Genomic DNA, 15016 nt, shown 5'->3' with positions numbered 1-15016 from the left:
CCGCCATACCCAGGCATCCACCATACCCAGATTCGTCCGTCAGACTGCCAGATGGTAAAGTGTGATTCATCACTCCAGAGAATGCGTTTCCACTGCTCCTGAGTCCAATGGCGGCGAGCTTTACATCTTTCCAGCCAACGCTTGGCATTACACATTGTGATCTTAGGCTTGTGTGAGGCTGCTCGACCATGGAAACCCATTTCATGAAGCTCCCGACGAACAGTTCTTGTGCTGACGTTGCTTCCAGAGGTAGTTTGGAGCTCAGTAGTGAGTGTTGCAACCCTAGGACAGACGATTTTTATGTGCTACACGCTTCAGCACTCGGCGGTCCCGTTCTGTGAGCTTGTGTGGCCTACCACTTCGCGGCTAAACCGTTGTTGCTCCTAGACGTTTCCACTTCACAATAACAGCACTTAAAAGTTGACCGCAGGGCAAAGATTTGACGAACTGAGCTCTTCAGTAAGGCCATTTTACTGCCAATGCTTGTCTGTAGACATTGCATGGCTGTGTTCTCGATGTTATACACCTGTCAGCAACGGGTGTAGCTGAAATAACCTAATCCACTATACTTTTGTATACACTGTATAGTGAATGATCACTTGATGAGAGAACTGTGGGTGCAGCCTCAGGCAAGATACAGAGCCCAATATTGTTTTGTGACATTCTCAAATAATCAACCTATAGTACATCATGCAGCCATATATATGTTTTGATTTCTAAGACATTCTAAGGTTTGTATCATTCACAACTAAAGTTGATAAATAACTAAAAATCTAGTGTGTCACTTTTATGCTCAACATAGCCACTACACATGCACACACACTTGCTCCATAATGGGAAAAACTATAAAATAATATTATATAAAATAATGGCACAGGACTTATAAGTATATCTTGTCTGCTAAATGAGTAAGCCTACAGCCTATGGCATGGCACAGATAATGTACAGTTGGCCAACTGGTATTCTGTTCTTCTGAAATAAATGTTCTTCATATCATGATGTTTCTTTAGACGTGCCTAAAATATATAACGGATTTATTGTGATGGTGTTTTTTAAATAGATTAGACTTTTTTAAATGTAGATTTTCCAAAGGCGTTTTCAACACATTGTAGAGTCCATGCCCCAACAAATTGAGGCTGTTCTGAGGGCAAAAGGTAGGGTCTTCCTCATATGTGTATGTGTGTAGAAGGCTAAATGAGAAGGAGCAGAATGCTGACTTTCAAATGGGCATTATTAGCAGTCCTTCAATTATCACAGAAACCACTATAATCTGAATTCTCAAGCTTATACTCTGGTGTAGGCTATACTATAACTGTGGTCATAATATGTTCTATACTAAAACATTTTATTTTTTATTTTTTTATTTTACCGTTATTTTACCAGGTAAGTTGACTGAGAACACGTTCTCATTTGCAGCAACGACCTGGGGAATAGTTACATAGTTACAGGGGAGAGGAGGGGGATGAATGAGCCAATTGTAAACTGGGGATTAAGAGATGCAGAGTACTGCATTGCCCACCATATAAAACAATGTTTTATATGGTGGGCAATGCAGTACTCTGCATCTCTTTTTGTAATTGTAAGCCGTACAAAAGTTGGTTTTGCTTTGAATGGGAACCACTTGCTTGCCCGAAACCTCTTTGGGGTAGGCTAGCGTCCCACCTGGCCAACATCCGGTGAAATTGCAGAGTGCGAAATTCAAAATTCATGAAAATACAAGTGTCTTACATCGTTTAAAAGCTTAACTTCTGGTTAATCCAGCCGCTTTGTCAGATTTCAAAAAGGCTATACGTCGAAAGCATACCATGCGATTATCTGAGGACAGTGCCCCGCATACAAAAGCATTAAACATTTTCCAAACAAGCAGAGGCGTCACGAAAGTCAGAAATGGCGATAAAATAAATCACTTACCTTTGAAGATCTTCCTCTGTTTGCAATCCCAAGGGTCCCAGCTACATAACAAATGGTCCTTTTGTTTGATAAAGTCCTTCTTTATATCCCAAAAAAGTAAGTTTAGTTGGCGCACTTGATTCAGTAATCCACCTGTTTCCCTCGTTCAAAATGCATACAAATGAATTTCAAAAGTTACCAATAAACTTCATCCAAATAAGTCAAACAACGTTTCTAAACAGTCCTCAGGTACCCTAATATGTAAATAAACGATACAATTTAAGACGAAAAATAGTATGTTTATTACCGGAGATAAATAACGAAGTGCGCACTCTCATCCACACGCGCTACAATACTACAGACAAAATGGGTGCCACCTAGAAAATCTACAAATTCTAGCTCATTTAAAAAATAAAAAAAAGCCTGAAACACTTTCTAAAGACTGTTGACATCTACTGGAAGCCATAAGAACTGCAATCTGGGAGGAATTCCATTGATAATCCCATAGACAGCCATTTCAATGAGTGGTGAGCTCAGGTTTTCTCCTGCCATATCAGTTCTGTTATACTCACAGACATTATTCTAACAGTTTTGGAAACTTTAGAGTGTTTTCTATCCAATACTACCAATATATGCATATCCTAGATTCTGGGCCTGAGTAACAGGCAGTTTACATTGGGCACCTCATTCATCCACACTTCCAAATACTGCCCCCTAGCCCGAAGAAGTTAAAAGGTCAGGATTTTTTAGGTACGGGACCATTAAAAAGAGAGAACTGCTTATTGTTTTATGCCACTTTAATGGGAGTGACAATATCTTGTAGAGGATAGTGACTGCTTTATAGGCTTCGAAAATACCATATTCAGAGTATAGACAGCTTTTGATAACATAATTTTTTTCCTACAGATTTAAAGAAATTGGGTGAAAAAGACTAGTAGAATCCTTTTAACCACAAAGTGATTACATAATGCTTACTATGTACAATCATATTAATCTGAGACGTGCAATTTATTTGAAAAGTTGAGTGAAATAACCTGTGATTTTTTTAGGTACTGACGTACAGATAAGAAAAACATGTACGGTTGAAGTCGGAAGTTTACATACACTTAGGTTGGAGTCACTAAAACTCGTTTGTCAACCACTCCACTAATTTCTTGCTAACAAACTATAGATTTGGCAAGTCGGTTAGGACATCTACTTTGTGCATGACACAAATAATTTCCAACAATTGTTTACAGACAGAAAATTCCAGAAAATGATGTCATGGCTTTAGAACTTCTGATAGGCTAATTGACATAATTTGAGATAATTGGCGGTGAACCTGTGGATGTATTTCAAACCCTACCTTCAAACTCAGTGCCTCTTCGCTTGACATCATGGGAAAATCAAAAGAAATAGCCAAGACCTCAGGAAAAAAAATGTAGACCTCCACAAGTCTGGTTCATCCTTGGGAGCAATTTCCAAACACCTGAATGTACCACGTTCAACTGTACAAACAATAGTACGCAAGTATAAACACCATGGGACCACTCAGCCGTCATACCACTCAGGAAGGAGACATGTTCTGTCTCCTAGAGATGAACGTACTTTGGTGCGAAAAGTGCAAATCAATCCCAGAACAACAGCAAAGGACCTTGTGAAGATGCTGGAGGAAACAGGTACAAAAGTATCTATACCCACAGTAAAACGAGTCCTATATCGACATAACCTGAAAGGCCGCTCAGCAAGGAAGAAGCAACTGCTCCAAAACCGCCATAAAAAAGCCAGACTACGGTTTGCAACTGCACATGGGGACAAAGATCGTACTTTTTGGAAAAATGTCCTCTGGTCTGATGAAACAAAAATAAAACTGTTTGGCCATAATGACCATTGTTATGTTTCGAGGAGAAGGGGGAGGCTTGCAAGCCGAAGAACACCATCCCAACCGTGAAGCACAGGGGTGGCAGCATCATGTTGTGGGGGTGCTTTGCTGCAGAAGGGACTGGTGCACTTCACAAAATAGATGGCAGTATGAGGGAGGAAAAATGATGTGGATATATGGAAGCAACATCTCTAGACATCAGTCAGGACGTTAAAGCTTGGTCGCAAATGGGTCTTTCAAATGGACAGTGACCCCAAACATACTTCCAAAGTTGTGGAAAAATGGCTTAAGGACAACAAAGTCAAGGTTTTGGAGTGGCCATCACAAGCCCTGACCTCAATCCTATAGAAAACTTGTGGGCAGGACTGAAAAAGCGTGTACGAGCTAGGAGGCCTACAAACCTGACTCAGTTACACCAGCTCTGTCAGGAGGAATGGACCATAATTCACCCAACTTATTGTGGGAAGCTTGTGGAAGGCTACCCAAAACGTTTGACCCAAGTTAAACAATTTAAAGGCAATGCTACCATATACTAATTGAGTGTACTTAAACTTCTGACCCACTGGGAATGTGATGAAAGAAATTAAAGCTGAAAGGAATCATTCTCTCTACTAGTATTCTGACATTTCACATTCTTAAAGTAAAGTGGTGATCCTAACTGACCTAAGATAAGGAATTTTTTACCAGGATTAACTGTCTGGAATTGTGAAAAACTGAGTTTAAATGTATTTAGCTAAGGTGTATGTAAACTTCTGACTTCAACTGTATTTTCATAAATAAAGGTAATTGAATCTTCCCATGTGTATCGATACCTTTGTTTAGTTTAAGCACACCTGGGGTGTAATCATAAGTGCCCAACAGTAGGAAACGTTTTGTCAACAAAAACATGGGTTTCTTATTGGACAAGTTCAGATTAGTCGCTCCCCGTTTTAGTGGTTTGCTTCTTTTTGGTTCCTACCAGTGAATACACCCAGGGCATATCCTGGAACAAAATGTCAAACAATCATTGATAAATATTGAATGGAGAATACCAAATAGTTTTGTTTTAAATTATTCATCAAAGTTATGCAGTACAATATAAAGTGTGTTTATAACAGTCTGTTTATTAAACAAGGTAAAGATATTTTATTTTTTTAAACATTGATATTCTTAGTTTTACTTCTGTCAAGTGTGTGCATATTAAGTTGTCTAGAAACTTTATATGAAATCACAAAGCAAGACAAGAAAATGTGTAATAAATCTGCACTATCTTTTCATAGAGAATATAGGTTAACAGTTAATTCATATACAGATTACAGTTTGGATATTCCATCCGGAAAAAAAAAAAAATGTTTACAAGACCAAATACTGAAGAACACAATACTGAATATGGAAATAAAATGGTAGTTCAATAATAAAATTGTTAAGGCTTATACGTAAATAACTGATATAAAACATGAATATTTATAAAAAGTATCAATATTCAGAAATACAAATCATTACAGTAAGTTCATACATAAACATACCTGTACAAAACCGTTATGAAACGGTACATTGACCAATTTTTTTCTCGGAAGAGAGTAAATTGAAGTGGCAGAGTCTGTTGGCATAAATGTTTATTTCCAGGCCAGTGGCTTGTATTGTATTTTTTTTTAAACAAACTATGAATGTATTTAACAATATTCTCAGTTCCATCTCAAATAAACATCTAGCCTTAGCACCTTGTCCTAACCTGAAGAATACAGGCTACTAGTACCATCCAGAGCAACCAGAAGGTAAAATTACAGTAAAAATACAACAATACTGTGTGCATACCATGATGAAAGAAACACTTGCAGTAACACTACCATCATATGAAGTTATATGGTTTAAACAAACTCATACTGACTGCACGTTAAAATGTAAACCTGTTGAGAATGACTTTCACAAATCAAGATAAAACAATCCTGAATGTAGTGGGATTAGGGTTAATATTGGCTAACTATTTGGTCCAACCGTGTACTTTCAAATATCATTGTCATGTTTAAACTATGTAATTGCCTTTAAAAAAACAAAAGCAGCACAGGCCTCTGTAACCAGGGTGGGAAATAGCTTTAACTTGACAGGTGATATGATTGTGAAGTGTAATGGGACAGCAGTGAGAGTATAACAAAGTAGAAGTCAATAAAAATACTAAATATTTCCCCTCCAATAAATGTATGTTAGCTATATATTTCTCTAAATATATTCAGAATAGAAATGTAGTTACTCTAGTAACATAGACCTAACCACATTACCAACTTGTCAACATAAGCTGTTGCGAGTTAGAACTATCATGACAGAAAGCATTACTCTCCTTTTCTATCACCTTTGCTAACAACAGCTTGTGTTATGTTATGATGACCATCAGAAGTTACTTGACAAAAGCTGACATGACTGTTCATAACATTTGTAATGCTCATCTTGATAGCTTTGTGTAGGCCTATTAAGGGCAGTGCCAAGTAAAGCCATAAAGCGGACGCACTAGCTAATGTTAACTTGCTTTCCCAATGAATCTTGACTAGCCTCACGTAGGTGCAAAGCCACTAGCCTCACGTAGGTGCAAAGCCACTAGCCTCACGTAGGTGCAAAGCCACTAGCCTCACGTAGGTGCAAAGCCACCAGCCTCACGTAGGTGCAAAGCCACCAGCCTCACGTAGGTGCAAAGCCACCAACTCGCATAATACCTGGCCACAAGGAAAACGTCTGAAAAGTTCTGTTGATTTGAACAGTTTAGTTGATTTAATTAGTGTCTGATCATATAACCCATACGATCTTGATTCCATTAACCATAACAATTGAACTAATCTTGACGAAACAGTAAACATTCATTACTTTTTTTTAAACATTTTGGTGCACTTTGTTTCACCATTCCTCCAAGAGAAACTACCTTACAATCGAATTGTCTACATAGTTCCAATTGCTTTTCTCTAAAATGCTGCTTTTGAAGTCTGACCCTGTAAACTTTGCTTGAACAAAAAAATAACCAAAAAACATCAGACTTTTGATTAGACACAGTCAATACTCTTAGCTGCCTCAAGTAATCTTTTTGCATTTCCATCGGAAAAGATAGAAAGACATTTGGATCCAAAACCACAAGGCCTGAGAGCGCTTTAAGATTATCTTTGGATGTCGCCAGAACACACCCAGAAAATATGAATCCATTTAGTTTAGGTATAGGGGAAAATATATATATATAAAAAAAAAACATTTAATGGAATCATTTTTTTGTACATCAAAATGTTAAGGGCCAATGCATAAGACCGTTTGCATAAAGCCTTCGTAAGTGCTCAGTTGTATCCAACACGAGACATGATCCGTCATTTGTTCCCATTGACATAACCCTTTGCAAAGAAGATGCTATGCTCGTTTTTATTTTAACCGACCCAATCTGTGTAAAAATGGAACAAGGGTTTGTAAATGAATGTCAGGTGTCATGTGATGCATATGTAGGCCTCGGGTCGATGGACTTATGTGCAGGGCCCCTAAACGTCAGCCTTCCATAGAAAACAATACAACAACATACAGTAATGCTAAACTCAGATGAGAGAGATGCGTATTGGGATACTGGGAGATTCATTCCTCTGGGGGGACTGATGGCTCACTAGGTGCTCCACTACTGTGTGTTTGGACATGTGCTTCATAAGGTAGGTCTCCTGCAAAGACACAAAATGGACGACTCAAAACCGGTTTGTATCCCTGACACAAAAGCATGTTGGCAACCCTGGTTCCAAAATGCAGTTATGACTCGTGCATGCACGTTTTTGTAAAAGTCAGGAAGCAATATTCACAATATTCTTTGACCACTGTAGATTATTTCTACATGTGGTGAGCTTAAATCGTGCTTAGTTATCATAATGTCCAGCTTGAGCAAATGTTTACAGACACTATAATTGACCAGGACCATAGCAATGCCTTGTATTTGCTGACACTACTACTAACACCTAATACTGAACAGTGGGTTAGAATACTCACTGAGGTGTATGCCCGGCCACACATGTTGCAGCAGTACGCCTTAGCATTTTTGATGGCGTGCGCTGACAGGTGGATCTGTAACGATGCTGAATCTGAGTAGGCACGGTAGCAGTTGGGACATTTGTACGGCTTGTCTTTGTTGTGCTGCCTCTGGTGGGACTACATAGCGCGAGAGAGTGGGGCAGGGAGAGAGAGAGAGAAGAGATAAGAGCAACCTAGTCACTCGTTGCAGGATAACTATCATTCAGAGCATTCCAGTAAAGTTGTTATGGTATGGTTGAGTAGACTGTTGCTTGACATTTTCAGCAATGATATCCAATATAGGTCTATTGTTATACATTTTTCCTTGTCATTTTTGAATAATATGGCTTAAAAATACCTATATTCGTCTCTCATGGAATCATGATCATGGAATCTTATTATTTTAATTTGGCAGTATACTGTTGCCATTTAGGACTACTTTCAGGTTGAATTGTTACATGTACCACCTTTAACATTACGAAGTGGTTGTGGATCCCAACGTTTCTGGACCCCTCTTCCTGACAGCTAAAGGTCCCGGAGATTCTGCACATGATTCTCTACTTTACGCAGTCTCTGCTCTACTCGATGAGAACAGGCTACTCTGACGAATGGTGCTTGTTTATTAACGTTAGATCAAAGCTGAATCAATCATTATAAACTGGTTGGATCCTGGATGCTGATTGCACGAGCAGCGTTTCCTTGCCGTGCTGTATTGGCCGACATGCCTGCTGACAGTCCCATCTGAAAAGTATGACTATGCCTCCATAAGAATATCATGTTCATGCTGCTGTCCGAATCATCTCAACTCAAACATTATTTCCCTCTGCTTCCAGCCTAGCATTTAGTTTGGTACAGCGGGGGTGTATAAAAAAAGAATTAACGAATGTAGCAACATGCCCAAAATAACCAAACTTTTGTCCGGACTATATCTTCTGGTGGAAGAATGAAATTGTATGAATTAATTAAAATATGTAATACATTGCTATTTTAATATGTTGGTAACTGTTTTATAAAAGCAAATAAAGGCACTCGAGGCAGTGCTGTATCGCGTCGGGCTGAACAATGGCATTTACCTGCGACTGTATTCATGATACAGCACTGCCTCTTGTGCCTTATTGCTTAATAACATAACCAAATATAATAGCATAGTAGAATGTTACTGTAAGCCAAGAAACACCACCTCATTTCTATTTTTAGGATGATTGCGCTAATGGTCGCATTTTTTTCACGTGGCCCAAACTCAACAGTGTGCGCTACTATGCAACATATGTGCTTCGATTGAAACTAAACATAGCTAGGCTATGCTACAGTGTGTGAACAGCATCTGCTCTAAAATTCCCTCACTGTACATTATTCAAAACAGCCTTGTAGGCTACTTCGCAAACAACACTATATAACTCAAGACGATCTAAATGCACATCCCCATGAAACTGATTGAGATCAAATGGTTGGCATGCAGATGCTGCATGGACATTTCAGTGGTAAAACAGGATTAATCATGCACGATTGACAATGAGAAATTGAAGGGAGGGTAACCACAAAAACGTCTACATCAAGTAGACATATAGAAACACGTGCAGAAAGTGATTTGGATCTTCAAGCTCTGGGGGAAAAGGGATCCAGGCGGGACAGGACGGAGTGGTTACCAACGGATCCGCAGCCTCGGCCTTAACATTATCAATTGGGTCGGGACATTCAAGACTGGGAGATGGACTGTAAAAGACGAGTAAATAATCCTGTTATGATGTAGCTACTACTGACCTGGAGGTTAGAGAGCTGGGTAAAGGCCTTTTCACATCCAGGGGCCGCGCATTTATAGGGTCTGTCACCAGTATGGATTCTAAGACATATACGGATGATGATAGATGCATGTTAGAGAGAGAATGAACTGAAATATGTTGGTTTATTGAGCAATTACAGCAGAAAATAGAATGTAATTACAAAATGACATGTAAAAGAATATGGGGTAAACATACTATATATTATGACAGTTGTAAAATAATGGATACATACACTGTATCATACATTTCACAGTACTACCCAATGTCAGTGTTACTGATGGAAAGCTACTGTACATTCCAGCAATACATCAATGGAATGCTCCGGTTTAAAATATATCCTTAATGTTGTCAATGTCATTGTGAAGAAACAGACACATTTTCATATGGTGTGGATTGTGGTGGACAACTTTTTTCTCTCCATCGCTTTCTATTCCATGAAGGTGAACTCAACTGACCTGGTGTGCTGCTGCAGGTGCGAGAGTTGGCGGAAGGAGTTCTCGCAGTAGGAGCAGTGGTAGGGCTTGATTCCCAGGTGGATGCGGAGGTGCTGGGCCAGGTAGGATGCGTTGGCAAAGGACTTGGAGCAGTGGGGACACTTGTGGGGCTTGGCCTCCGTGTGGGACTTGGAGTGGATCTGCATCTCTGACTTTGACATGAAGGTGAGCGGACACAGTTTGCATCTGGATACAGGAAAATGAGTCAAATCTTATGTCGCCTACGAAGGTTCTGTTACGAATGATACTGCAACACCCAATAAGGTGTCATGACTGAATGCCTTACTGTACTATATGTACTCCCTTAAAGTAAAATGTTACTGATATGTGCATATAACTTCACTACATATCTCAAGTAGGTCAAAAACCATTGAAAATGGGTGAGTTATTTAAGGGATAAGACTTTAAACTAAGTGAAACTAAAACTTTTTGTTGCTGAAGTAACCATACCTGTAGGTTTTGCCCTCTTTGGCAGGGAAGGTTACACAGCCCAGGTCGGCGCCAGAGGCCATGATGGGGTAGGGCACCACCAGCAGAGGCCCTCCACTCTCCGCTTTGATCTTCTTCCGCCCACGGGGAGTCTTGGGTGGTGGGCCGAGGAGTCCGGCCAGGCCCCCGCTCTTTATCTGTTCCATGCCAGGGCCGCTGGCCAGCCCAGAGATGATGTTGATCGATGGGGTCCCTCCCAGTCGGTTCTGGCTGCTGGAGGTGGGGGTGAGGGCCTCTGAAGTGCTGTGGCTGTCCAGCCGGGACATAGGGGCCAGACCTGTGTATGGGCACATGAAGACTTACAAGTGATAAGCCATGCAAAAAGTTAGCGATTTAGCTTGCTGAGAGACTGAGCTTTTATGCAAACTAATAAGGGACCGTGTTACACTGAAATATATTTGGCTCTTGTCTGATCCCTTGCCGTGTAGTACATGGCTGTTGAATGTTTTCATTGATGGTTGTACGTATATGTTTCCCATGAGAAAGGGGGTGTGGTTATTACCTGACCGATGGTTGACTCTAGAGGGCTGCTCAACGATCTGTCGCATGTGCCACTCATCCCACAGTCCTTTAACCTTAACTGCTGACTTGTCATCCATCACTTCTGCATCAGAGATTGAAGGCAATACAATTAACTGATCTAACTGAGAGACCAATGAGAACATCATTTTATAAATAGCACCAATTTCTACTCAGCATCCATCCTGAAATCTTACAATGCTCAATAATAAAATGGGAATTATTTAAAACTGGACTGGTAGGCATCCACCATATGACTTTCATCTATGCGTTCTCAAATGAATGCAGAGGAGTTGCGGAGGGGAAACCACTTAAGACTATTGAGATGCACCATTGAACAGGTCTCAAGCATCACCAGAGCCAAGTGGTGTCTCCAGTGTGCACCTATGTGGTGAGCAGACAGCAGACTGCAAACACTGTTACAGTACCTACCTGGTACAGAGCTGGAGGCTGTGCGGGCGTGCAGGGCGATGTCGGGCTGCTGGACTGAGCCCTGGGGGTGATGCTGGCCCTGCTGGGGCTTGGGCATGAGCATGCTGTGCTGCCCCCCGTCCAAGGGGGAGGAAGCTACCAGCAGGGTTTGCTGGGAGGGGGCTGAATTGGTCGGCAGGTGCAGGGGTCGAATCTTCTCAGCCATCAGCTGCTCCTTGATCTTGTTGATGAGCACCAGGTTATCCAGCTGAAAGGGTTAACCGGTCATGCTCAACAGAAAACAGCTCCAGTTTATCAACCATCAAGCTAAAGATGATCCCATTATAGTCCTACTTTTGTTGCTGGGTTAATACCTATATGGACATTCTTAGATTTAAATACTTCTGAGAAAATAATGAGATGCATAATATCAGCCTAGATGGAAGAACAGAAAAAAGGAAGATGTCCTTACCTGGCCAGGCATGGAAGGAGGCGGAGGCCAGAAGTAGGGGTTGTTGAATCGAGGCTCAGCCATCCTGAGACAGAAACACACATTTTACTGCATTATTATATACATTTCCAATACAAATATACAAAGCATTTTTGACAGATGTTATTAAAACTACTTAGATTAAAACAGTGTCAGTTTATATGTCCATATACTTTTTTAATTCCGGTGACTATTTGTTTTTGAGAATACCTCATACTTTCTGAAGTACATTGTTTCTTAAAATCAGAGTAAAGTTACAGTAGTAGAATGAAAAAAGTACAATAACGTTAATAGGACGCATACTCAGGTCCACCTCTCAAGACCAAAATAGCAGTATTGTACTATATGGCTTATGAAAATGTATTTTTGTGACTGTGTGAATTTGGTTATTGTGTGTATTTTATGTTATAACTAAAGTAGTTACATTATTTCTGTTACATAAAAGTAATACTTATACAAAATAGGACATGCCAATAATAAAGTATTAATATAATACTTTTATTGTGGTATTTAGATTAGAGAATAAACAGAACAGCACAATTCACACACAGTCCCAAATAATACATTTTCATAATTATGGCTAGCATTTTTGTATAAAAACCTATTATGTTCAGTTCAAACTACACAGTGAAATAAAGGCCTACCATTCAAGACATGATAAGAATGCAGTCAGATGAAAACTTTCACTGTTCACACCTGTCAGTCATTTTCGATTTGCCTACTCTCAATATTCTTTATCCCACTCCTAAATGTTTATTTAAATTTGCCTAAAGATGGCTGAGTACACATTTTTGGTCAGAAATCAGAATAGGTTAAATGTCATCGTTGTATTCATTATTTCTTACCAAAATTCATTTCCAGTAAAATATGAGTTACGTAGGGTAATTTTGGTAACTTTTCCCTCATAACATGTTTGCTTTGGTAGTCTAGACTTTTGTTAGGCTAACACGTGTGCCCTTCGACCTTTCTGGAATTCAGTGACATAATTTGGCAATGCGACCATCCGATACAATACCACTCAGACAGTTTTATTTAAAAAAAATCCAGACAAAAGAGAAACAAAAATGGCAGCCTGACTCATTTTTATAAGGCGAGACGCCATATTCTGCAGATCCCAATATTAGGAGCATCTTCTTTTGCTCCTAAAAGAAGACCGCCTAACACAAAGGTGTGTTTATGTCAAAAACATGAATGTTTGTTTACGACAAATTGCAGGTTAGAATAGCCCGGCCTCTCCACCTCTTAAAAAAACGGACACTTTCTACAACCATGCCCTGCAAAATAACACGGAAATAGGTAAGATGCCCAAGCATTGCACCTAAATATTTTAATAAATCAACATCAATGCGTAAAGGTCACAACCGCACGCTGACAGATATTCTAAAATACGTTATCCTAATCTTAACAAAAATGCGTTGAACATTGCAACTTTTTGACGAACCGAGGGGCAATGCATACATATCTGCACAATGCATACATTTGCAGTTTATCGACTTCCAGAAATACATTTACAAATAACATCAAATAATTGCAGACAGACCTGATGTCCCGATTGCAGATTTTGTCTTGCTTTATGAAATGTTGATGTTCTTTCTGCCTGCCTCCAATTGGTTCAGCGCTTCCGGGTCGCTTTGTTCACTTCTGGGTGCCGCTACACCGTAGCTGCTGCAAACTGACTGAATGCTGGGTATTTTTAATCTGAATCCATCAAAAACAATAGTTTTTAGCGTGGCTATAATGCTAAACAACACGCACAAACATTGATCATGTCCAGGAGTCCAAACGCGCCTGTGTCACTTGCGACATTACTAAAAGAGACAGTGCCGTGTACTTAAGTATAAGTATATTAAAGATTCGTAATTTGATCATTAATACCTCTTAATTAAACGTTCCGTGCAAAATTGATATAAATGACATTCTGATTCAGCTGACGATAGTGAACAAGTTACACCCCTTGTTTTTCCAATTCGGTATGGTATTTTGTTTTTGGAGTTCAAATGTAGCTGAAACATTGCTCGACGGCATTTACTTTAGTATTTTATGACTTTTTCAATTAATTTAATTATATGTTGTATATATTTCTGTTTTTACTTTGGCTATTTTCAAAACATTTCATTTACTTCAAAAATACTTTCTTAACTTCAATAGGTTCAACCCCAGATGACTTTCATGAATACAACCAACTGCTATTGGTTTAGGGACCTTGTCTGTACATTCTATTGCAATTACTTTTGTATTTTTTTACTTTGGCAATTGAAATGAAATATGCCTCATTACATGCCAAATAATACTTAACTTTAATAGCTTCCACCCCATATGACTTAAATTAAAAATACTTCCTTCAAACATCAATAGCTTTCACCCCATATGACTATCTGTTATTGGTTCCTCATCTGTCCAATCTACAGCAATTACTTTTGTACTTTTTGACTTTGCTATTTTTTTATGAATTTTTGTTGAATTTACTGTTATTGGTTGAGGGACCTCTTCCCTCCAATCCACTGCAATTACTTTTGGGGCTTTTTGACCTTGTTAATTTTTTGTTCATGTTTTTATGTACATGACAAGTACTTCCTTAACTTCAATTATTTTCCCCCGATATGACTTGTATGAATGAGTCCAGCTTTCGCTCCACTGGCCGTTTCAGAGCAGTGTGTCACCATTTGGCTATCGAAAGAGGGTCATAGTTACTTCTGCCCATTAGCTGCAGTTTATTGAAAAATGTCAATATAGCTTCTCAAACACATTACATATTGCTCTCAAATCAATTTGACATTGTTCAGCGACCCTGAACCAATAACAGTTGTTAGTATTCATGAAAGTCAGATGGGGTGAATGCTATTGACACTTTAAGGAAGTGTTTTTAATTTAAAGTCCGTCCAATATCATAGAAAATATCCAAATTGAAAAAATACAAAAGTATTTGCCGTAGATTGTACAAACAAAGTACCTGAACTAGTAACAGTTGGTTTTATTCATGAAAGTCCTTAGGGGTGGAAGCTGTTGAAGTTTTAAGTAAGTATTTTTTACATATAATTAAATCATATCCATAGGAAATAGCCAAAGTCAAAAAATATCAAAGTAATAG

At 39.2% G+C, this 15016-nt stretch overlaps 2 protein-coding genes across 6 annotated transcripts in view; one reads left to right on the top strand and one right to left on the bottom strand.

Annotated features, from left to right (window-relative positions):
* Positions 1-4834: 4834 nt before the first annotated feature.
* znf362b (zinc finger protein 362b) lies at positions 4835-13721 on the bottom strand. Of its 5 annotated transcripts, none has more exons than XM_055883545.1 (9): positions 13469-13718; positions 11911-11974; positions 11460-11706; positions 11011-11109; positions 10470-10806; positions 9981-10205; positions 9506-9584; positions 7724-7882; positions 4835-7404 (listed from the first exon to the last, which is right to left on the bottom strand). In XM_055883545.1, exons 2-9 carry the CDS (start codon positions 11971-11973, stop codon positions 7288-7290), a joined length of 1326 nt encoding a protein of 441 aa, XP_055739520.1. In that variant the 5' UTR covers position 11974; positions 13469-13718; the 3' UTR covers positions 4835-7287. The 5 variants fall into 5 exon arrangements, with proteins under 5 accessions (XP_055739520.1, XP_055739539.1, XP_055739512.1 ...); XM_055883564.1 differs by having other exon boundaries at positions 11011-11112; positions 11460-11679; XM_055883537.1 differs by having other exon boundaries at positions 11011-11112; positions 13469-13716.
* The window catches only part of LOC129824162 (tumor necrosis factor receptor superfamily member 1A-like), a 36972-nt gene continuing 34811 nt past the window's right edge, over positions 12856-15016 (top strand). Inside the window, exon 1 of the mRNA XM_055883595.1 lies at positions 12856-13224. The gene's annotated coding sequence lies outside the window, so the exon portion shown is untranslated. The remainder of the gene's footprint in view (positions 13225-15016) is intronic.

The sequence above is a fragment of the Salvelinus fontinalis genome, chromosome 2 (genome assembly GCF_029448725.1).
Source record: "Salvelinus fontinalis isolate EN_2023a chromosome 2, ASM2944872v1, whole genome shotgun sequence".
Classification (NCBI taxonomy): Eukaryota; Metazoa; Chordata; class Actinopteri; order Salmoniformes; family Salmonidae; genus Salvelinus; species Salvelinus fontinalis.
The sequence above is the reverse complement of the archived record's forward strand: the minus strand, read 5'-3'. Positions and strand labels throughout refer to the sequence as shown.